General features: G+C 42.9%; 1 protein-coding gene across 2 annotated transcripts in view; it reads left to right on the top strand.

Annotated features, from left to right (window-relative positions):
- KHDRBS3 (KH RNA binding domain containing, signal transduction associated 3) overlaps nucleotides 1–18,595 on the top strand; it is a 183,867-nt gene extending 165,272 nt beyond the window's left edge. For both annotated transcript variants that reach the window (XM_036067876.2, XM_036067877.2), the window contains exons 8-9: nucleotides 16,563–16,621; nucleotides 18,493–18,595. In XM_036067876.2, coding sequence (XP_035923769.1) covers nucleotides 16,563–16,621; nucleotides 18,493–18,584 — 151 coding nt within the window. In that variant the 3' untranslated portion in view covers nucleotides 18,585–18,595. The remainder of the gene's footprint in view (nucleotides 1–16,562; nucleotides 16,622–18,492) is intronic.
- The last annotated feature ends 6,906 nt before the right edge of the window (nucleotides 18,596–25,501 follow it).

Genomic DNA, 25,501 nt, shown 5'->3' with positions numbered 1-25,501 from the left:
ACTTACTTCATTCTTTGGAAATTACTTCTCAGCAACCTTCCCAACCTCGTTGTCACTTGGGGACCCATCCCTGACCCTTTGCCTTCACAGGGCTCCCCCCAAAACTCCATCTGCCATGACAGTTATGTTCCGTTACATTCTAATACACAGTCTTGATGCTTCGTACAGAGAATTCTCATTAAAATTTCTTGGGGTGTCTAGTGCTGATGTGTGTACATAATTGATAACAATTTTTATATCCTCTTTTGCCAGAAAAATGTTATAAAAAACAGATGTTTCCTTGTGTTTTTTTCATAAGAAATCTTAGTTCTAAATGTTAGTGTTTCTGTGAAATTAATTCATTGTTGCGGTTAACAGCTATAGTACAAATACTGAAGTGTGAGTCAAAAGACAGGTCTAACTTGGAATCCCAGCTCTGTCATCTGTTGTGTGAATTGAGCAAGCCAACAGTAAGCTTTATGAAACCTTATATTTAATTAATAAAGTGAGTGGACAAAATAGTACTTACCTTCTGGAAAGTTAAATAAGGTTATGAGATTGTGGAGTACTGTGCAAACAGAGGGAAACTATTAGCTGTTGGGTTATTTTTGTTGTCGTTAGATTTCTGTCACTGAAGGTGAGGTCCTGTCTTTCTAAGCAGAAATAAATTATGTAACATCAAAATAAGAACTCTGAGAAAAATAATACTTGTTTAGAAAGAACCTCTGCTTTGATAATATTAATAACAACTGTCCTTGAGTTAATGTATGTACTATATTATTTTATATGAACTTCACGACCATCTTAAGATTAGTTTTGGGTTGTTTTTTTTTTTTAAGATTTTTATTTATTTATTAGAGAGAGAGAAAGCACAAACAGGGGAGGGACAGAGGGAGAGGAAGAAGGAGACTCACTGCTGAGCAGGGAGCCCGACATGGGGCTCCTTCCCAGGACTCTGGGATCATGACCTGAGCCAAAGTCAGATGCTTAACCGGCCGAGCCACCCAAGTGCCCCTTGAATGATTTAGTTTTAAAACTTGTCTCCAGATGAGAAAATTGGATTAACTTTGCCTGAGTTTATACACACGTAAATGCTGGACCCTGGCTTCTGATAATACCTTTGGACTCCAAAGCCTAGTTTGTAAGTATTAATTCTCGGCCGTCTTCCAGAATGACAGTAAGATGAGAAAGCTGCTTATAAATCAGAGTGTGAGTCTCTAACGAAAGTCTTAGTAGCAGTGCGTGGACATCGCAGCCCCAGCATCAGTGTTTGGGGGGCTGTGAAACAGGCCCACGGCATCGCTAAGACTTGCTTGCATGCACGACTGCATTGGAGGAAGAAAAAAGACACAATGTGAACTAAAGATACTCTTGTAAACAAATTCTTTCCTTTTTACTCTTTCCTTTTTCTTGGAATCTAATCAAAATTCATAGTTTTTTTGTTTTTTTTTTAATTATAGAGAACCATCTGCAACCTTTTAAGCAGGGTTTTGATAGGAAGAAGTAGCACAACAGAGGGGTTTCATGTTCAAATAAGAAAGCATAGTTGGATATTTCTGCATCAGAAAAAGATACTCAACATCCCTTATTTCAGAATGCAGTGCTCTCTATCTTTTAAGACTGGGATGAGCTCTGAATTACCCATAAACTCAAACAAATGAGAGGTTTCTTTTCTCTCATGTAAGAACCTAAACAGCTGCAGGCTTTTGGGATACGTCTTTATAGCTACCAAGTACCCAGGCCTCCTCCTTCCTTGTTCCCCACCCTGTGTCCTGAGGCTCCTCCCGGTCTCGAGATGGCTGTGGAGGTTCCAACTATCACATTGGGGTTTGGGCAGAAAGGAGAGGGAGGAAGAGGAGAATGCCCATACCTCCTGGCTGGGGCAGCCTTCTGTTAGGAAACTTCCCAGAAGCTTCATTCACTCTGGGAGTTTGCTTCTATGTCACCTGCAGAAGTGCCTGAGAAAGGGAGTTTCGGGGACTGTTGCCTTATCACTAGCACCTCACCCCCGGTCTCACAAGGAGGCTTTTGGTAAGAAAGAAAGGAAAAGTATATGCTAAACAGACAACAAATGCCTGTTGACCCTTAGCTTTTAGCAAATAAATTAAGGTTTTTTGTTCTCTAAGACTTTTTTCTTTCTTCTGAGACATATATATACAGCAAAGCACGTAAATTCACACCTATCTGAAGTATATGGTTCTGCGACTGCTTACCTGTGTGTGTTCCCGTGCAACCAGGAGAACATCTCCAGCACCCCAGAGGCTCTCTGCCTTCTGCTTTTGGCTCTGGGATAGCTAATCGCCATCATCTCTTGGTCTCCCAGAATGACATGGCTTTTTAAAAAAAAAGTACCCAAACATATTTCCTGTTTTTCCGAAAATATGGTAAGACAGTTGTTAGATAGTGGTGAAAAGCAAGTGGTGTGGAAAGAATCTATCTGGGAGGTGACAGTAACTAGACTTACCCCTGACTCCATGGCACTGTAGACACGTGACTTTAGAGAAGTCACTTCCTGTCTCTGACTGGCTACTTTCTCATTACCAAGCCGGATAGAATGTTGTTCTGCTTGGAATGCCTTTCTTCTCCTTGTCTGGCTCTTCTCTCAGGTGTCAACTTAGACCTTTCTTCCTCCAGGAAGCATGTTCATGTCCCCCAAGACTGATTCAGGCACCCCGCCTCTGAGTTCCTTTAGAGCTATGGGTATCTCATTTATCACATTATTCCCTTTGCCCACTTACACTGTCTGATTTGCACACCAGACTAAACGGGTTTTATCACAAAAACCAGATCGTGGGGCGCCTGGGTGTCTCACTTGGTTAAGCGTCTGCCTTCGGCTCAGCTCATGATCCTGGGTCCTGGGATCGAGCCCCGAGTTGGGCTCTCTGCTCAGTGGGGAGTCTGTTTCTCCCTCTCCTTCTGTCCCTCCCTCTGTTCCTTCTCTTTCTCGCTCACTCACACTCTCTCTCTCTCAAATAAATAAATAAATAAATAAAATCTTTAAAAAAAAAAAAACAACAAAAAACAAAGACCAAATCTTTTTCACTGAAGCTCCCCAATGTCTGGGACATTGTTGATGTTCCATAAATATCTGAACAAATGTTCAATGAAGGTGGTATCTGAATCTCATGAATTTCTACTAAGATCATCTTTCTCAAGAGATAGTGTAACAAGTAAGAGTTTCTTCTTAAATGGTGGGTAAGTGTTACTGTTTTTAACCTAAACTTTTAAAACAAGTAATACCCAATTGTAAATTTGTTCTAAAGATGAAAGATCATTTGTGGGGAGTACCTAGCACAATAATGGCTCACTGTAGGCATCTGGTAAGTGTTGTCTGTTATTACTGTTACGCTGAATCTTTGCAGGTCTGTCCACCCAAAGGCGAGCATCAGCTAGTCCTGGTTGAAGTAGGTCCTCCTTAACTCAGGCTTGCCAAGCACTTCGAGGGCACGGGCTTCCTGGCCCCTTTGTCTGTGCAAATCTGTCCTCCTGAGCCACCTTATACAGAAGGTGGTACTCTCCAGCTCTGTGGAGAACAGAGGGAAAGAAAAAGGATTCTGAGTGTCTCACGAGAGATTAAGGTTAAACATAAAACAAGTACTTTCTGTCAGGCCTGTTCAAGTGTATTACTGTGGCAAGTTATTCAGGCTTCATTTCTGGGAAGTCTTTGAAAGTGGAGAGAGAATCATTTCTCTCAGATGATTAAGACAATTTAGCCTGAAGGCAGGGGATGGGCCACATGATCTCTCAAGGTCGGTTTCTTCCCTTTGATTCAGCAAAGTACCTGTAAGTTCCTGTACTTTGTAGTGAGGGCAAATTTAGAAGTTTCACAGTGGAGAAGTGGAACATCAGCTATAAATGGCGAACTCAGTCTCTCATTCTGTGGCGAACCTGTGATAACATTTAAAATCTTTTTATTTGACAAAGTAATTGTTACGTCTGAAATGAGGCTTTGCAAACGTAATTACAACAATAGGGTTAAGAATAATAGTCACCATTTATTTTGTACTGACGAAGTGGCAAGCCAGTGAAAAGTGTTTTGTGGACATGAACTCACTTAATTATTACTCATCCATTACCACCCTCTCCTCAGAGACCCAGCTGCTCAGTCCCTTCCTGAGCAGCGGCTGCGAGCCAGACACTTCACTCATTCCTTCCTTCAGTGTTTTTATTGAGCACCTTTAATTTTCAGACACTTTTGCAGCTGAAACTCAGTAAGCTACCTGCCCAAGGTGATGCTCCTTCTAAATGCAAGGACAGGATTCAAAACCCAGGGAACCTTTTTAATCCAAAATCAGCACTCCCTGCATTTGCATGTAGTCCCTAAGTGATCTCTTCATCTCAGGGTTTTAAGTACCTTTTATGTGGTGATGACTCCAGATTTCTGTCTCCCCTGCAGCCTTGTCTCCTGACCTGTGGCTTCCCTTCCCAGAGGTCAAGGAGGCCTCTCAAACCTGGCGAGTCCCAGGCCTGCCTCCTGATCACACCTGCCCTATCTGGTTAATGGAACTTTCCATCTCACCCGAGGTATAAAACAGAAACGGAAGGCCTTACCTGCGTGTATGACTCGGCATGGTCGGCCTTCCTCCTGACTGTTGCACCCCCTCCCCCTTCCTCCTGACTCTTGCACCCCCTCCCCCTTCCTCCTGACTCTTGCACCCCCTCCCCCTCCCTCCTGACTCTTGCACCCCCTCCCCCTCCCTCCTGACTCTTGCACCCCCTCCACCTCCCTCCTGACTCTTGCACCCCCTCCCCCTCCCTCCTGACTCTTGCACCCCCTCCCCCTTCCTCCTGACTCTTGCACCCCCTCCCCCTTCCTCCTGACTGTTGCACCCCTTCCTCCTGACTCTTGCACCCCCTCCCCCTTCCTCCTGACTCTTGCACCCCCTCCCCTTCCTCCTGACTGTTGCACCCCTTCCTCCTGACTGTTGCACCCCCTCCCCCTTCCTCCTGACTGTTGCACCCCCTCCCCCTTCCTCCTGACTCTTGCACCCCTCCCCCTTCCTCCTGACTCTTGCACCCCCTCCCCCTTCCTCCTGACTCTTGCACCCCCTCCCCCTTCCTCCTGACTCTTGCACCCCCTCCCCCACTCAGGCCCTCTGTGCCAACCACACTGCCCTTCTGGCCCCCAAATGGACCAAGAACGTGCCCACCTTCTACACCTGACAGCCCCCCTGCCTGGGATCCTGTCCCCTCAGGTGGTGGCTGCACCTCCTTCATTGCCTTCAAGACGCTACTCCCAGAACACCGTGTTAAAGAGGTTCTCGGAATAGGCTGTGAAGTAACAGCTCTAGTCCAGGCCTTTCTTACTGTTCTTATTCTCGCCGTGTTTACATACAAACTGTTTATTGCCTGTCCCTCCCATTATAATATAAACTTTATGAAGGTAGTGATTTTTTTTAATTGAGTCCGTGAGTGAATGAAGGAGTGCATGCCTGAAGCGCTTGGCTCACAGCATTTGCTTCAGTAAATGGCTCCACGGCTGCACGTGGCAGGACCCGAGAGCCGGAAGTCGAGAACCGGAAGTCGCCTGCCAGGCTGTGGTTGTGTGCAGCGCTGGCCCGCCCTCCCTGCCTGTGCGCTTGCGCACTTCACCGGGTGGGCTTCAGAGCGGAGCAGCAAGACTTGCGCTAAGTGAGGTGAATGTGTTCTTACAGAATCATAAACTATTATTAATGTCACAGTAAAATTCAGATTGTAATAGCCTCAGTTTCACAAAATAAGATGACTAACGCATATTTAAATATAACCAGTTTTGTTGATTTTTTTAAAAATTATTATTAGTAAAGAAGAAAAGGCTCTGTTTTCTCATCTGTCATTTTAAAATCCTGTTTTGTCTCTGAGGGGCGCCTGGGTGGCTCAGTCGGTTGAACATCTGACTTTTGGTTTTGGCTCAGGTCAGGATCTCAGGGTCGGGGGATGGAGTCTCCTGTTGGGCTACACGCTCTCAATGTCTCTCTCTGTCTCCCTCCCTCCCTCTCTCCCTCTGCCCGCTGGCTCGCTCTCAAATAAATAAATCTTTAAAATCCTATCTTGTCTCTGAAAACAATAGGAGATAAATTTTCAGTTACAATTTTTAAAATATGTTTATGGTACATCTATTTGGTATCAACCGATTTTTAAAATGGGATTCCATTGTAAACTGAAATTTGTGTTAACTCTTAATTGTTTGAATAGGGAGCAGGAATAATTCCCCACATTGTTTTAAGCTCCATTTTCCACTTACTCTTTTTACCAAATCTTATTTCTGAGCTTAAGAAACATGGTAAAATTATTTTTAAAGATTTTTTAATTTATTCGAGAGAGAACACCCACACGGGCAAATCGGAGGAGGGGCTGAGGGAGAGGGAGAAAAGCAGACTCCATGCTGAGCATGGAGCCCGAGGCAGGGCTCGATCTCGCGACCCTGAGATCATGAGCTGAAACCAAGATTCCAGCGCTTAACCGACTGAGCCACCCAGGTGTCTGGCAAAATCATTTTTTATATTTGCCTTTGTTTTCCCTCCCCTGTCAGTCTTGTGATGGGTCTTCTCCTGAGCAATGGAATGTCTGACAGGTTAACGATGTCAACTCTGAAAGGTCTAGAATTCCAAAAATCAGACCTTAAATTTTTGTGCTAATAGAATTACTGAACCTTCTCAGAGAAAGAAGGATTCTCTGATTAAACTATAAATTACATCTGGCCATTTAAATTGAATATTTAAGTATTCCAATTACTAGCAAATGTGTGTGATTTTTAATTCCTAAAGAGAATTATTTATTTCAAACCTCAGTGTCTGTTTCTGTTTTCTTACATTCTAGGCACTAGAAAGTGACATGTACCAGTGAGGGGATTGAAACTGCCCTCTTGTTAAAACTGTGCCTGATGGGTCTAGAGGCATCTACACATCTGCCTTGCTTATAAGTCCCCTGACTCTTGCCTATCTGCCCCGGAAGACCTAGGTTTTTAATCCTGGTGTATGTTAGATCTGGGGCCAGGCACTTGTGACACTGAGCTCTGTCCACCTGGCTAGCCCCGTGAGTGAGCCCTTCCTCCCCCATCATCACCTGGACAGTGAGACGTTCTTCCAGATAAAAGAATCATTCTTCAGGCAAGCGTAGGATAGTAACTCTGCCTTCCTCAAACTTCCTGCCGACAAACATCCTATGCCTCAAAACTCCTTTATACTTTATAATCTCAAAAATTAGTAAGAGCCACACAGTGGGTAGGTATGTATGGCTTGTATCTGTGTTAACATGTAGCATATTTGAAATTAAAACAGAAACATTTAAAAATGGTTATTAATCATGAAATACATAACAGTAGTCAACCCATTGCATGTTAACATTAAATAATCTATTTTTATGGAAAATCACTATTTTCCAAGACAAAAATATTTAGTGAGAATTGTGGCATTGTTTTATATTTTTGCAAATCTCTTTAATGTCTGGCTTAACAGAAGCTAACTAGATTCTTATATCTGCCTCTGTATTCAGTCTGATGTGATACGTTGTTTTGTTTGAAGTAGTTGGAACAACAAATACGTAGTTGGAAAAGAGAAAAGTATTTTGACAGCTTTTCACATAACTGTGGATATTCTTTGATACTCCACCAAAACTTGGCAGGTGGTAGTTTCTTAAAGGTTAGTTGTAATGTGGATTCTGAAACCATGTAAATAAACTTTTCATACTCAGTTACATTAAAATACCTTGGTCTGTTTTCCACTTGGTGGATTTGGAAACATCATGCATGGGTCATTTAAAAAATACTGGTTCACTGAGTTGTGCGTATTTTCACAATACTATGACCCATTTCCTTGTGCAATATCAAAAAATCATATTTGTTATTACCACCACCAGTCTCAACAGAGAAGTCGTTAAGTACTGGCTTGCTATCAATTTACGGGGGTAAATACTAATTTTTCAAATTTGTAGTTTATACCTGCAAGCTCGAATTTTATCATTGGTAACAAATACTGTCATTTTTTTTCTTGAAGTGACAGGCTCACTTCATTCATTTTTGAGAACACATCGGCCACATATGTAAGTGCATAACCGTGGTCTGTCTGCGCTTCATTCCTGTGAGTAGAAAGGGCTGTGTGAGCCGAGCCTGAGCTCAGCCCACACTGCGGCCAGCAGCGGAGCTCCCATAGCACACTTCCGTGTCATCACGCAGAATCGTGAAAAGGCGTGGACTTAACGGTTGAGATTTATTAAAATTAGTAATCCTTACTGCTTCATCATGACATTTTTAAATGAAAGTACTTTTCTTAATGTAACTGCTAGTAGAGTTCGGTGCCACTGCTTGGTTCTGCCAAAGCACTGAGTTTTACCTACCACATTGCCTGCAATGTGAGCACAGTGAAAAAGATGAATAGCGTCAGCTTATTTTCGCAAAAATAGTTTGACTTGGTGGGCCTCCTATAGGATGCCAGGGGCTCTTAGGAGTCCACCACTGCTCTAGGCCATTTTGTAGATGCAGATTGTATTAATGCTCTAGGAAAGCACTGAGTTAGAGAGGGATCCAATAGCAAGAGAAGAATTGAGCAAGTTCTCTAAAGCAGTTTAACCCTTGTGCAGCCTTCCCATCCAAAGAATTGTCCTCACACCACAAGCTTCCTGAGGGCAGAGATAATCATCACTGCATGCCTGTCCCACAGTGGGATGCTGTGAGCGCCAAGTGTGCCTAGGAAGAGCGGCTGGCTCTTGCCTCCCTCCCACATCAAACCTACCTTGTCCAAATTTGCAATCCTCGGGGAAAGAGGGACAAAAGATTAACAGCCTTGCATTTAGATCCGCAGCACACTTAGCAGAACACAGAAGACGGGAGTAGTGTCATGCTACCACCATCTCTCCCATCTGAGAGGGCAGTGGTTCAGTTCAGAGAGCAGCCCCAGTAGGAGTCGGAGTGACGAAGCACCAGGAGAAGGTCCAAATGTAGCAGAGCGGCGGGCAGATGACTAGACTTCTTCTATCCGACCCGTGCAGCCCAGTTCAAAACGTATTTATTCAGCATCTTCCTGGGAAAATATTATTAAGTGTTATGAAAGGACTATTCGAGAAGTAGGGCTCTTGCAGAGAGCAGGTTGGAATTTTTTTAGCCACTTACCCTGAAGGAATTTCAGATCTTTCAGTTATCTGTGATAATAGGAAAACAAGAGTAGTCCCAAAATTCATTTTAAATATACTTTTCATTTATTCTGCTTTATCTATAAAAATTCTTAGTGGTTATCCAGGCTCCAAGCAGAATGGAAGCACTGGTCTGGGGGCCACCGGGCTGGAGCTGTTACCTGGGCCACGTGTGCTCGGTCCTGCAGTTTTTCCTGTCAGATAATGAACATTCACTAAATGTCTGCTAAAATACTAATTTTTATCAAAATGATTATAGATAAAATTTTATCTCAAAGGAATAGGCCAAAATAATCCAGAAAAACATCAGCCCTTTTATGTTAAATTTGAACAGCACAGAATTTACTAATTTAACTTTGATGATGAATTCTGGGATGAATTCCAGATTCACGTCCCACCCCCAAAAATTGCCACAACCATCGCAACAAAATATCCTTATTACAGATTCTTAATTGAGGCATGGGCAGAGTTCAGTCCTAGTGTTGATATCAGTCTTCCTCTGATCTCTGATTTGGGGATGCTGCCGCATGCTAGGAATCAGCACTACAGAGGACAGTTATGAGTTAGACATGGTTCCCATCTTCTGACCTCATTTTTCTCACCTGTAAAATTAAATAATATGTCTGCTTCAGACAGGGGTTTTGAGGATTAAGAGATAATCTATAATGCATTATAAAACTAAAAAAGGATTTTAAGAGACAGGAGGATTGAATCAAGAGGATGGACTAAGAACACATACCTGCTCTACCCACCCTCCCCTTTCAGAATCCCACGAAGTGACAGAAACAAGATTTGAAAGATTCCTGAGGAAGGAAAAGCAAATGCAAGGAGATCTATGAGAAAGGAAAATGAAACAAAGCCCCAGCCGTGGAAGGAAGTGTGCTGTTGTGGTGGGGAGGTTTAGGGAAGACGTAACCCCACACCAGTGCTGTGAACAAGGGACACCAAGAGAACTGATTGGAGAGCTGCATTTGGAGCAGCCAGGCTAGTCTGGGCCTGCCCTGAGGGGTGCTCAGCAGTGCAGAGTAGTGTTGTTTCTTCCCAGTTGACAGCTGTAGCCATGCAAAGCCAAACGTCAGTGCCACCCGGTAGGGCAACCAGGAGCCCCAGACACAGGAGACAAATTACTTGCATGTCCCTCCCAATAGTATATTCTATCCCCTTTCCACAACCACCAGAAGAAAGCTATTTTAAACAAGAGGTAACATCCCCAGACAAGCAAACTGAGAATCTCAAATCAAAAAATGAACATATATCCAACATGTCGTAAGCATTTAAATAAAAAACAGACTCAGCAAACTGAAAAACTAACACTTGGACAGAACAGAGCTCAAAGAATAGAAGGTGATTCTAAAATAAGTAGTTAAATATTCATATGGTAAGAAGACGTGGAAGCCACAAAGGCTAAACCAGTTAGGAAGCCCGGGATACAAAGTCAACAGAAGGCTGTTGAGTATCACCAAAGGATAAAGAGCTAGCAAGTAGGATAGAAAAATTGAGATGGATGCTAGAACCCAATATTTCAAAAGTAACCTAACTGGGGTTACCAGGATGGAGAAACTAAGAAGATTAAGGGGAAGAGAGAATTTTATAAAAGAAAAAATTGAGAAGTTGAAGACATAAGTTATTATTTACCTTGAAGGGCGTACCGAGTGCACGGAGAGCTGTGAATAACACAGGAATGAGGATGAAGAAAGAGGGCCAGGAATAAACAGACTGTCCTAACTTTCCTGTTGAAAGGATTAACTCCAAACTCCTTAGCATTATAGAGGAGGAGAGAGCAGATCCTCACAGATAAACATCGGATGTGGTACCAGACAGACCTGACTTAAAGCTCTGGGCCTTATGTGTTCGTGTTCGTCCTTGGATAGTTAGGTAACTTCCAGAGCTTCAAATTTTATTGTATGTAAAGGGAAAGAATAATATCTACTCCATCAATCTGTCGTGAGGTTGAATGAGAGAAAATACACAGGCACGCACACTGTCTGTGCCCCTCTGTATACCATCTGACCTAGTAGAGTAATTCCTCTTTTTTTAGAGTTCATGAACTTCTTTGTAGTCTGACCCCCACTCACCTGTTGCTTCTTCCCTCCTCATTCAGTCCCTCAGCCGATCCGTGTTACCTTCCTACTTTCCTCTCACCTCCCAATGTTATGAGACTCTGATCCCAAGGTATTTTGGACACACTTCTGTGCTCATACACACCGTATTCTGTGGAAATGTACTTGTTCATCTTTGTTAGCTTCTTGAGAGTAGAGATCACACCTTATTTATTTCTGTATCTCCATTTTTCAGAATGGTGTCTTTCACATAGTAAGTGCCCAGAAGTCTTTCCTAAATATATCACCACACTTGGGCTTAGTGCTTCCTTTTAATTGTATTTTTCAAGTCTATTCAGCAGCCAAAAAATATTAAGTCCTTTGACTCCTTCCCTTTTGCACCTTTAGAAGTGAGGTGAGAGTAGTGTCTCGTTCACCTTTATTCACTAATAACACTTTGTCCTTCTTGCATTGCCTTGGCACATAATTTTTCAATAATTTTTGTTGTAATTAAGGCAATGTATTTAACAAATTTTACTGAGTGTCTGCCTTGTACTAGGTATTGTTCTAAAGGAGCTTGAGGTATGTCATTGAATAAAACAGCCCCAAGTCCCTCCCTGTAGAGCATATATTCTCAGTCTACTGAGAGGAAATAGTAAGTATAATAAATACGTATATAATATGTTAGAAAGTGACAAATGCTGTAGAAGAAAATAGAGCAGAGTACTGTGGATGAGGGTTGTCAGAGCAGGGGATTGCAATCATAATCTGAGTGGACCTTGTTGAGATGGCGTCATTTGAGCAAAACCTTGAGAAAGATGAAGTTAGTCATGCAGTTATCTGGAGCTAAGAGCATTCTAGGCAACGGGAATGGCTGCGAAAAGAATGACAGCACAACTTTTTTTGCCCTGAACAAACTGGAAACTCTGACTATATCAGGGTTTTTGCCAATTGTGGGCCATAAATTCCAGGGGCACAATGAAAGATTTGTGGAGTTGGGTAGGAGATGAGGATGGACGGCAGCAAGTGGGAAGGACTTTATGAGTCCTGGGGGTTAGAGCAACCTAGTGGTGTAGAGCTTGCTGAGCTGACATAAATACAAGGAAGGGGCCTAATGAGAGTGGTTTCAGTGACTTTAAAGTAGAAATTAGTGGAGAGTCTTAAAGAGGTTGAAAGGGCAGGGGACAGATAAATGTCAGGATTGCCTTCTTGATCCCACAGGGACAGGGTGATACGGGGACTCAGAGTTTCTGTCCTCCTCCTGGACGCCTGTCAGTGGAGAGAAGAAGGTCTAGCGAGTGGTAGACTTGGTCCCAGGGCTACAGTTTGCTCCCTGACCCCTGTGTTGTCTCTCGGTGTGGGGGTCTATTTCTTGACTCTGGTTGATGGAACCAAGAACCTCCAGGAAAGCCAGGAGTTAGGCTGCATCTTTGTACTTCCTTCGACCACAGAGATGGGGTGGAATGTGGAGGAATAAAAGGTCCGGGCAGACGTCGCCTTAGTACCAGCCCGAGCAGCCCACTCTTGATCCGTTCAGGGACCAGCTTCCCTGGATCCCTTTTGATGAAGCTGAGGCCTATTTGGCCTAACGTGTTTTCTTACCTATTGTTAATATTATAATGTATGCATAAGTGAAGATTTTTTGTGTCTTTTCCCTTTTGTCATATGTTGGGTTTTTAGTTTATCCTTGGGAAATAGGACACCTCTTTGGTTAATAGACATTTGAGGGGCATGAGCCGAAGTGCTGGCAGAGCAATTCAGTGGAACTGACAGGTCTGAGAACGGGGCTCAGCTGCTCCCGGCTTCCTGGCTCGATGACAGTCTTGCAATAAATAATCAGAAACTGGGTGAAATGATAGCAAATGTCAGCTTAAAGTTTTCACTTGTCAAAACCGAGATTGTCTTATCACCAAACCGTTGCTGGACCAAATTATGCTCCCTCTTATCCTCCTGTTCATTGGAAACATTCTTCACCCCTGATTTTTTTTTTTTTTTATGCTGAATGGTTTTAGGGCACTTCACAGACAAATGTCCAGTCTATACTGATGTGCATTACTGTTCAGTCTGTTTAATAAAGACTTGGTTGGGTCAAAAGCAATTGTTCGACCTCTCTGTTGGTCAGCTTCAGTGCCTGCCATTTACAGCTTCGAGTTACACAGTGGGGACCTGTCTCTGTAAAGGAAATTCTTTTAGGCCTATGAAGACGTAACTCACTTTGTGCAACAGATAAAATTCTCAAGAACATCAGGGTTTTATTTGTCTGAGGAACCATTATGCTGTAACTTCTGACCTTTGGAAAGAGGACTGAGGTTCATTTAGTTTAGTGCTGAGTTTCTATGAAACATTAGCCAATTTATTGTCAACAAAATGAGAAGTTGTTTTGACTACTTTGTGGCCAAATGCCGTGCGTGAGCCATCGAGAATGTCAGACCTGCCCATGGTTTGATGGACGGAGCACGAAGACAGCTGGCGGGTCGGTTCTCCCAGCGAGCCCGGCAGGGGGACGCCCCAGTTCAGACTCAGGTGTCTTGACCAGTGTTTAACACTGACATTTCATCAAGAGGTTAGTTTCTGAATTTCTGTCCTCAAGATGAAAAAAAAAAAAAAAATTCTACTTTAAAGGCAATTCTCATATTTAAAGCTATAAAACCTTAAGAGGTAGGAAAGCAATATTACTTTTTATATCACTTGTTGCTGGATTTTTGTTTTTTAATATGAATGTTTCTTTGATCCTTTTTTCGCTAGTCCCTCCCGTTTCCTTCTCACCATAGATAAATTTGCTGCCTCAAGAGAAAATTAAGGCTATTGAAAGGGAGAGAGGGAATTTGAGACCAGACAGAGAAGTAAGGCAGTGATAATTAACCATGATCACATGGCAGTGAGTTCCATGTGGATCCGTACATTTCTGAGCACGAGGAGGGATCCTGGAAGCCCCAGGGTTGGGGGGGGGGCAAGTCAGACATTCCAGAAGAGTGACAGAGCAGGGCAGAGTGAACAGGGAACCGCCCCCCCCCCCCACGCCCCTGTAAGGCTGCCCCACGGTGAGCAGAGTCCACCGCTGGTATAGTGGTGATGGTGGCATCCTGCGCTTTGAGCGTGGGTGCTGTCCCTTCTGAGCTGTGTGACTCTGGGCAGGTGGCTCAGCCTCCCTGAGCCTCGGCTGCTCCATCTTCAAGGATAGTGATTTGAGGGAGGTTAAGTGTGATCATGCGCCTGGAGACTCCGTGAGTGAGGGGGTCTCACTGAGCAGAGTGCCCTTGCTCTCACACTGCCTGCCTTTCTCCCACATCCTCTAGGAGTGTCAGCGCTCAGTCTGAAGACCTTTTTATAAAACTCTATAGCTCCATGTGCCTCCTTAGAAAAATTGCACGTTGCCACTTGGTATAATAGGTCAGCTGTAGGAGTGACTGTTCTGTTCCTGGGCAACATTTAAAAAGCCGTGGAGCTTAACACGGCACATTCCAGAGAGCTTCTGTTCTGTCTCCATGCCGGAGAGCTCCCATCATGACCAGTATGTTACGCTGTGTTTAATTAACTAATGAGGATGTGATTAAACCACGATAACAAGATCTGACCTATATTTTCACATGGAGGAAGCATTTTATGCTGAGGAATATTCTGGCCTCGGCATTTTATCAGTGCTTATTAACTCTGTGTGATGGAGGTACTCGTAGACACTCAAATTGTTCAGGCTGTTCCGTGCATCTGCGCCTTACGTGTGCCGTTTGCTCTGCCTGCAAGGCCCCTGCCGCCGTCCCCCTGTCCGCCCCTTCTCCGCACCCCTTCCTCAGCTTCACCCTCCTGGTTGGTGGCTCAGAACTGCTCTAGCATTACCTTCTCAGGAAGCCATGGGATGCAGCCAGTGGTGGAGGCAGGCGTCCTCTGTGGACTCACTCCATCCATGTAGAGTGAGGTCTTGGGAGCCGGGGGAGGGGGGCGGGGGGACAAGGAAAGCGGCCTGGGGAGCCAGCCTAACTCTGGGAAATCAGGAAGCTTCTCTGAGGAGGTAGTGTTTTGGCTACAGACTGAGTAGCAGGTAGCTTCGAAGGAGAGGAGAGAACACTTTTGGCAGAAGGAGGAGCAGGTGTGAAGAGCTACCCGCACATGCTTGAGGCAAAAAGGAACCTACTCCCCTTGCTTACCACTTCCTCCTTGCATCGCGGTGCTGTGCTGCAGCCGTCAAGAGTGATGAGTCTCTGGTACCGCTCACCTGGCAGAGGAAGCATGGGAGGAGAGCCCGGCGTGGGTTTGACCGACGAGTGTGTCACCTGTCTGTTCTCTGTGAGATTTTAGGCTGGTGTCCTGGCCTTCTGATCTGCCGCAGCATCCTTATCTCTAAAATGGGTATGACAGTTCCACTTCCCTCAGGGGGCTGCTGTGAGGACTCCGTGGGATCTCGGCAGTTGGCACTCAGCAACACTTACACCATGGATTTTATTATTCATCTTGCAGCTTCCTAAGGTGTTAAGCAGCTGAGCTGGATCATTTTCCATTTTGATTAGAACTTCTTACTTGATTGCATGAGGTTGGAATAATGAGAATGTTTATTTCGATGACAATCCAAGATAACAAATTCAGGACGATTGTTTCCCTACAAAATTAAGTAGAGTGGGAAAGTGCAAAGCCTGAGAGGATGAGTGGAAGCCCTTCCTTGGATACCAAAATAGCATCATAAACTAATTGTATCTGCCATGGTTTAGTAATCTAGATTTTGCATAGGTTTGTTCCTATAAAAAATTATGCCTGTTCAAATATGCAAATATGCAATATCTGCAGAATGGCCATGGTAACAGGCTCCCTCCGGCCCCCCCCATCTCAAGGATGCTGTACATTAGAACAGAGACGTGCCTGTGCTTTGCAAAGATGCTCAGCCTCCATCCTCACGGACATTGCGAGAGTGCTGTGACCGGCTGGCGGGGAGCCTCCCTGCTGTCCTGTTGCGACGCAGTCATCACACCGACTTCCTAACAGTAATGCCCTAGTGCTGACGAAATGGAACACTGGGTCTAGTCCCTGTTATCAGATCACACGGCGTCGGGTTCTCTGGTAGGCAGGAGCTAAAGAAGAAGGAACGTCCTTGCCTTCCTTCTGTTGGACGGACCTGTGGTTCTCTGTCCTGTCCATGGCCGCAGTGCCTGCCCTTGCAGGACACATGGACACACTCACGCTCTGCTCATTGGCCAGTGGCTGTGGCTAAAGTGACAGACAGGTTTATTAAATATCGCAGCTGGAAATCTTTGATATTCCCAGGGTCTAAAGTTTCTGTGCTAGATCTCTGCTGTCTTGGTGGGAATTCTTCCTTTCAGTGTGTAGCCCTGCCCTTGATTGGTTATCTTTAGGTTTTAGAATACTTCACTGAATATGTTTTAAGCTCACAGTTAAGTTATTTTGTCCTGTTTTCATCTTTTTTTTTTCCTTTGTGCCTTTTGTTCAATGCAGTGGTGCTGATTACTATGATTATGGACATGGACTCAGTGAAGAGACATACGATTCCTACGGTAAGTAACTAGCCAGCATGAACCAGAAATAGAGCAGGGGGCGTGGTCATAGAAGCACCTTCAAGACCGGAATTGAGGAGAAATCCATAAAGACATTTGGACTGAAAAAGCAACTTCCCTTTCAGTTCTTCTGTGCATATCTAGCTATTTTCAGAAGCTCCTTTATGATTTAAATTTAATATTTAAAGAGGACTAAAAACTCACAGAAAATTGTGTAGGTTCACATTCTCAACTTAGATTTTCTGTTTGGGTTGATTGCCATGTGCTGATTTTCTTATTTATAGAGTCCTTTGCCAGACTGCAGACACTTAATAGCTCAGGTCTTTTTGAAGTGTCTTTGCTTCTCGACAGTGAAGGAAAATGAAGCCGTTGAGACTGCAGCTCTCAAAGGATTGTCCCACCCCCATCTTCATATTTTAATTCATCTCCAATCCCAAACCCTCTTAAAAACATTACAGTGGGAGTCATTCCATAAAGGTTACAAAAGCACTGAGCCAGGGAGGGGATGTAAGGCTCTCTCTGGCTTACGGGGAGACAGCTAAACCCCACTTAATTCAGTGGGAACTGGTAGAGATGTTGGGGAATCCATGTCCGAAGTCTCAATATGCAGAAGGAGGACAGGTTTAATTAAAAGAATTGGCAGCGGCAACATAATGATAGTAAGAAGCTCCTTTGCTGGAGGGCAAAGAGATCAGAGAACAGGAAGCTTCAATCAGTTGCAAAGCTCTGATAAATGCCTAGTACCCAGTGCAAGTGAATCAGGATTCTGGTTAATGGATGTTCTGACATTTCTCTGAACATGAGTGAAAAACCATTTTCCGGTGTTCCTTTTGAAGTGCATTTTGTTATATCACCTGCCCCAAGCTGTGATGACCTCACCTTGGATATTTTTTTGTTTTGTTTTTTGTAACAAACACTTAAGAGAAATACCTTGGTTTGCTGAATGCTGTCTAGTTAAATGGATGCAAGTTAGCTTGAGGGAATGACGTTGATTGCATGTTTGTATCAAAAGAAGAGGTCATTTTAAGTATTTTTCCTTCACAGCCTTTTTAAATTGGTCTTAGTGGACACACGGCTTTTAAATTGCTGTGGGTTGCAGCAGAAATGTTAACTGTTGTTGTCGGAGACTTGTAGATTACTCATTGGAAGTGCTGAGATGGAACAGGTGTTTAATTTCAGGAGATCTGAATGGATGATGGAAGGTCTTTTGTTATTCTTACACTTGTCTGATATGGATTTAGTATTATGATGAGTGAAATTTGACATTCTGTCATTAAGTTTATTTCGTATTCAGGAAGTATTGTTGAGGCTACATTTCCCCTGAACACGACTTCCATTCACTCTGTCTGGGGAAGGACCTAGGAGACGCGGTGACCAGGTCTCTCCCACCCTGCCCATCCCCACGTTGCTCGTTATGTTTGTCTGCTTTTGCCTGCACAGATCTTTATCTGTGTGGTGTTTGTTTTTGCTGTCAAAAGAAATCTGAGCGATCCTCTTCCCATTCTCTTTCCCATTCATAAATGTCTTAACATTTAGCAAAAAGCAGTTCAGTTTGCTGTTTGAGCGTGTGAGCTTTTGTTAAAATGAGTGACCAAGAGGAAAGTTCTTGCAAGTTGGTTGCCATTTAAGATACAAAAATCATTTTTCTTCCCATACTGATAGTTTTTGTTAGTGGGGTGACCATTTCCCATTGTGTTTGTAATTTTTCTCTAAGTAAATACCTTTGTTTGTTTGTTTTTTCCTGGTACATCAGGGATATATGTCTTCAGTACGACATCTACCACTGGTTCAGGGTTAAATTAGATTCTGAAAAATGAAGCCAGCGGGATCAATGGCAATGATCTGATTGTGATTCATCTTACTGATTTTAGGGCAAGAGGACTGGACTAACTCGAGACACAAGGCACCTGCAGCGAGGACCGCGAAGGGCGTCTACAGGGACCAGCCCTATGGCAGATACTGATTGTACTGTCTGGTGTTGTGAAATAGCCAGTCTCCACCAGTCCTGTGTACTGTTCAAAGTAATGTTTTTCTATGAACAATCCCTTTTTAAATAAATCAAAATGCTTAAAATCTGAATGGATGGAACTTTAAAACTACTTTGTGGAAACATCAACCTGGGCAGAAAAAAAAAAAAAAAGACATGTAAAATTTTGTTATTTCCAGTCTGTATATGAAAAAATAGGTCATCAAAAGGAAAAAAAAATAACTTTGATTAACTAGTGTTAAACAAAAAACTAGGTTTACTAAATATGTTAATCCATCCTTTTAACATAAGCCTCACCTTTCATTTTAAAGGTTTCCATAGCAATTTAGTTATTTTATCTTTCAGCCATATGCTAGTTTTTTTTCTCTTGCCAACATGCGTAAAAAGGGAAGCCAATTACAAGTGCAAATAATGTGGTATTCTTTTGTAACTCAAGTCTTGAAATGTTCTGTAGTGTTGAGCAAAGTCTCCTCTTGCTTGATACTAAATAAACTTTTGAAAGAAATTCCGTGTGTGTGAGCTAACAATTTCATGTTTCTCTTATTTAAAAAGGCCTTCATAAATAGTTGTAAACAGGGAAAGAGTTCATTTAACAACGCTTGTCATAAAAGGGTCACACTAAACGTTGTACAGCTGACTTAAAAAATGGTATAAAATTAAATGTACCATTCTATACTCACCGTAGATTTAAATGCTGTTTAAAGAGTCCACATGGTGTTAAGCTGCGTGAGTAGCACGTTAAAACGACGCAAAACCAAATCTTGTTTAAAAACTGGTTTTAAAATAACTACTGATTTTCTGAAAAAGATGTGATCAGTTTTCATCTTGTTGAGCGTTTTTTCACTAGTGCAACTTTGGATTTTTTATGAGAATTTTGGTACCTTAATGAACACCTCGCTCCATGCTGGAAGCAATAAGCACAAAGCTTTTAAAGACATTCTGACTTGACTAATTGAGGTCGCACTCGCCAAGGCTGAGGATGTGTAACCCTTAAACGGTCTTCATTGTCAAAGGTAAATAAATCAAATAAGATTTTAATCTCACTTAATTTATCTTAATATAACTAATAAAACCAGGGAGATTACAACTTAGCAAGTTTCATTATCCATTTTAGAGAGGTTTTAAGATCACCTAAATTCTCATTTTAAAAAGTTTAATTTGTTTTAGTAATCTAAAAAGCCTTAGTTCAGTCAGTTTAATTGGGGCCAATTTTTCCCTATTAAACAAATGTAAAACCTCATAACTAGTTGTTTGTAATACACTCTTTGGTTAGTAATTGAGGGCACTTCTTAAAACTGACAAATATTTAATAAAGTTATTCTTTAATCATTTGGCTTAAGTTTTTTTTTTTTAATTGTAGATTATGTAAAATGTTTAATTTTTGTTTCTTAAGAGATTTCCTTCTCTTTGAGTAAAAAGGTCTTTTCTTTTGTTAGGAAATGTCAGCCATCTTGGGAAGTCGGAGGAACTGGTTGTGCCCGAGGAGCAAACAAAGGTGAGTGCCTTTTGTTCCGATTATTGTGACGTGTTACGGAAGATGAAGACAATTTAATGCTTATCTGAAGTCACATGGAAAATATCCCACACTGGTTCCTATTACCAGCACTAGTGATTATGGCAAATTAACTCCTCCAGTCAGAGCAGAAGCTCCCTGAATACAAACAAGTCAGACCCAGCCGGCCCTGTTGGTGCCACGGACGATGTCACAGCAGTTAATGCTTGGATTGCCTTCTTCAGCAAAAATAGAAGCCCCGTCAATCACGTGAAAAAAATGTCCAAACTATTAAGGGATAAAAAGCAGTTTATCAAGCCTAATGTATAATATGACCCCAATTTTATTTTTTAAAAACTGTGTATACTCTCTCTATATTTATAGGTAAAAAAATTACACTGGTATGCTGCAGATTTTTGACGATAATTATCTTAGGCTTGTGAAAGTATGATTTTGTGTGTGCACTTTTCTGTCCTTTCTGAATTTTGCAAAACAAGTTACTACTTTTATAAGACAAGTACTAGAACCTGTGTTTTATGAAATTATTTCATAAATTTAAAAAAAAAAATTAGGGATCTGTAAAGGAAACGTATCATTAGTTTGGTCTCAAGGTATTCTTGTTTTTTTTTTCTAAACCATCAGAAACGCTACTTAGGCCCTGATATTCCAGAGAGTCTTCCTTTTTAAAAGTAGTTTTATTTGAGGGCGCCTGGGTGGCTCAGTTGGTTAAGCGACTGCCTTCGGCTCAGGTCATGATCCTGGAGTCCCGGGATCGAGTCCCGCATCGGGCTCCCTGCTCAGCAGGGAGTCTGCTTCTCCCTCTGACCCTCCCCCATCTCATGCTCTCTCTCTGTCTCATTCTCTCTCTCAAATAAATAAATAAAATCTTTAAAAAAAATAAAAATAAATAAATAAATAAAAGTAGTTTTATTTGAGCTCTGCCCCTGACACGTATCTTTGGACATCAGCACGAGGAGAATGATGCTTAGCTCCTGTAGTTGTTACTAAGAACTGAGTGAGCTAATATTTTGAGTGCTTTGTAACCTGAAAAGTGATACAGTAAATGTGAAGTTGAATAGTCAAGTTGAATACCCATATTTAATATGTATGGGTAGTAGCTGAGCTTTTTTCCCCCTCCAGTAGCCAAAAGTAACCTGAAATAATTAACTTACTATTAGGAAGAAAATAGTTCTCTTTATTCTCATGGACCAAAATAAGATTTTTGGTTTTGAGGGGTTTTTTTTTTTTTTTCTGTTTTTTTTTTTTGGCAGGGGGAGCTTTTCTTGCACAGAAAGAGAATGTGACACATCACGCATTTTTTCAATGTGTTACATTGAGATTTTTCACTATTTTCCTCCTTCTTAAGTAATTTTGGAGGGGGGATTAGCATATTGAATAATAATGTAGGTTTCTTAAGTGAGAGATTATAGATAGGTCCCTAGAGAGTAAACCCCCAAAGGGTCTTCAAGCTTAATTCATAGGAATTATTGTTCAGTGTTATGTTTATTTTCATTTTTTAAAGAACCCATAGCTCCATGGAATTATAAAAAGGGATTATGATTCAGAAAGGTCAGGAACCACCAGGAATACTATTGGACAAGAATCCTCCTGTTTGGCTTCCAAGGGCTTCCCATTTTTGGCACGTAGGCTGCCCAGCCTCATTGCTTGCCGTTTCAACGTGAAGACTCCGCTGTAGACAAGCAGTCTTCTCCCGCCCCTCAGAGCACATTGCATAGTTCCCAGATCTTTCCCCTGACCTTTGTCTACCCCCTTGGGATTAATAGTATCTTTTCTCATTTTACAATATGTACTGAGCATGAGTTCTGTATTAGACACAGAGGAGGCGCTGCGAATGCAAAGATCTTTAAGACGTGGGCCTTACTTAGACTGCAGTAATTCAGGATGGAATGGAAGTGTGCTCGCCCCAGTTCCCCCACCCACAGAAATCGTGCCCACTCCTCAGGACTTGGCCCAGTGCCCTCTCTGAAGTAACATGCTTAGTTTATACTTAACTCATTTTAGTGACTTAGGTTGGTTACAAGTTGCTGCTTTGACCAAGCATGAGCTCATCACTCTCAATAAATGATTTCATTGAATCCTCACAATCACAAGAAGGTAAGTGTGGTCTCCATTTTACAAAGGAAGACACTTCAGCTTCAAAACGTGAAATCACTTAGGTAGAAAACTCTCACACCCTGCAACTGGTAGAGCCAATTTTAAACCATCCGCTTTAATCCCGAGGCTTTGTTGTTAGCCGAGCTCTGGACTAGCACTGACTCCCCCATCAGATTAAAGGCTCTTTGAGAGCAGGGGCTAATCTTCATGTTACCTGTATCCCTGAAAGTGACTCCCACGGCCCTGAGCATTATCAACACATTGCGATTGATAAGTATTTCCCTCTCTGTCTGTTCCACCCCTGCACCAGATTCCTTCCTGGAGAGATTCTTTGACGGTATTTAGGTTCTGAATCATCTTATATTCATGATACTCCGGCTTGAATCAGTATCAGTATCTATGCAGATACGTTGACTTAATGTCTGCCGTGCTACAGACACTGGAAATTCAGTGCCGATGACATAGTCCTGTTGCTGAAGACGCAACAGCCTGCTGGGGAGAGGGGCAAGGAGGGAGTCTGTAGGACAGGTGCGGGCGCATGGAAGAGAGACCTGTCTGCCAGGCGGGTGGCTGGAGGTGGGACAGGTGCCCGCAGAGACATGAGGGCCAGGAGGAGATCACCTAACCACATAGGGGAAGGTATTCCGGGAAGCATTCGTATCCCAGCTCTGTCATTTACCGGCTTGATAACCTTGGTTAAGTTACTTAACCTCTCTGAACTACAGTCGAGATGACAGTTTCCCCACCCGTAATATGGCACAGTAATGCTAGCGACCTCAGTATTGCTATGAAGGATTAGAAACATGTCCGGCACTGATGTAGGTATTTGCTCCTGTTTGTTACTTAATGTAAATACTTGGAATTATAAGAAAGAACGATTATCTAGGAGACATCAGTTATATTAGGTAATCAGAGAAAGCAACAGATGATGCTATCTGGGAGGCATGGGGCACATAATGAAGGGTCTCGCAGGTCCCGCTGAGAAGCTTGGACACAGTGACCCCATTTTCCATTGTAACATCCTCCTCACCTCTTAGCTTGCCCTACTCCATCCCCTCAGGCAGAGAAAGTGCCTTGTCAGTCTCCACTCCAACAAGAACTTTGTAGGAACCTCTGTTTGCACTGGCTATTGATCCGAAATCCAGACACAGGGTGTCTTAAAAAATAGGGCCCTAACCTTTTATCCTCTTAGTCTTCTCTCAGCAGAGTAAGTGTTCAGCAAGTCAATGAATATGAGAGAGTGACACTCAGTGGATCAATAGGATTCCTAACAGACAGTGTTAGGGGTTGTTAGGAATAGTTAGCAGAGACCAAAAAACAACAACAAAAACCCCACTTGTGTCAATAGGATTACAATTCAGAAGGTCTAGCTCCATTGGTTTAACTCAAAATTGGATAGTAGCTCTGGTCATTGTGTACAGAGAAATGAATCCCAGAGTCTAAAACTAATAATTTGGAGAAAAAAATAAAAACGTAATCAAAAGTCTAACCAAAATAGAAGCCACTTTATAGGGTTTAGGTAATGAATGTAAATAATAAAGTTTGTTATTTTCTATGCAAATAAGATCTATTTACATTGATACTCAGTGTCTTGTACAGATAGAAAGGAAAAAAACCTATGATTATATTGAAAATAACAAAATCTACTTTGTCTTGATTGTGTCCATCTTTCAGAAAGACTGTAGAACATTTTCAGATCTGAACTGCATCCTCCTCTTATCTAATGGAAAATCCCATCCAATTGAAGTTGATTCTCAATGGGATTCGATTTCAGTGATTAGCACTTAGCGCTGAAATTGTTTCAGACCTTAGTGTGATGAGCCCCTCAGTGGCCCCCATGTTGTGCAGGGTCGAGCTCAGGCTCTTGGCTCTGCACACAAAGCCCGACGTGATCTTGGTCCCACCTCACGGCTGCTCCAGCCTTGGTACTAAACATCCTTCTCAGTGCTTTCCTGTCCGGGTCGTCCCCTGCCTAGAACCACGCTTCCCTACCCCTCTCAGCCAGCTCTCGTACAGCTAGTCATCATGGTCTGTCCAGCCTCGAAGTGAACCCGGAAGCTTCCCTGTGTCCTGCGGAAGCCTTCCTTGGCACACTGTCTCCGCATCAGGCGTCGGGTTCGAGTCCCTGCTGAGAACCCTTAGAGCTGCCTGAATTCTGCAAAAACAGGGTCCCTCAACGGACTTTTCATGCTCCTTTCCACCCACCCCCACCAGCATAGAAGCATGTCTTATGCCCCAGAAGGGGTCCGTGAACAAGCAGTCGAATACACGAGTGAATAAAATGAATGAGGACACTCGGTGTCTCCACAGTAGAGGAAAGTGGATTAGGACATCCTTGGCTTTACCAGATGGAGTTAGAGTCATCCTTGAACTCGGAGAGAAATTGACAGGTTCTTAAATGGGGTCATTCAGATGTAGCTGGAGGTATCTAAGAGTCTCCTTTGACCACCACTACTGGCGAGATGCAGGCCTCACTCATGTCTCCGTGTGCTGCCTCGCACAGCCCCGTACCTGACAGACCCGCACTGAAAATGGGGGGAGAGAAGAAATTCGCAGGGCTGGAGGCGTTATCTCCGAGCTAGATCTCTGCTCTACTCGTTGATGTGTCTTTCTCACCAACTGCAAGACGAGGTTCTTTAAACACGGAACCATGTCTTACTTGACTTGCCCACCCAGATGCCAGCATCGTGCCTGGCGCACAGCGGGGGCTGATGAGGTGTTCGGTGTGGAGCACGTGAGCGGGGAATGAATGAGCCAGCCACCCTGTAACTTTTAAAATCCTAGCCCAGAGCACTTCGCACTATTAGTTTGGTTTCTCAGTGGAAATGAGATAGTTACTTCTGCAACCATTGGCTTTTTTAGTGGGAGGAAATGTGAAGTTGGAAAGCAAAATATGTCCTTTATTTAATAGGTAATACGTGTGCTTGGTACAAAATCCAAAAGTCCAAGAGTACACAGTGAAAAGTTGGTCTTCATCCCCCCCCCCACACCACCCCCCTGCCCCAAACCCCCAAGGCAGCTGTTTGCATTGGTTTTTTTGTATATTTTTCCCGAGATAGTCTGTGCATAGGCAAAAGCACATGTTTCCTTTTTACATACAAAACAGTACACTGTTTTCTACCCCCTTGTTTCACTTTAGAGTACATCTTAGAGTTCATTTTCTATCATTTTATACGCTAAAGCTACCTTTTTCTTTTTATTGGCTGAATAATAGTTACATGATTTATAATTTAAACAAGTATTGACGGACATGTAGTTCACTTCCAGCATTTTATACCCATGAATA

Source organism: Halichoerus grypus, chromosome 5, assembly GCF_964656455.1.
Source record: "Halichoerus grypus chromosome 5, mHalGry1.hap1.1, whole genome shotgun sequence".
In the NCBI taxonomy this organism is placed as follows: Eukaryota; Metazoa; Chordata; class Mammalia; order Carnivora; family Phocidae; genus Halichoerus; species Halichoerus grypus.
This window is presented reverse-complemented; position numbering and strand designations above follow the sequence as displayed.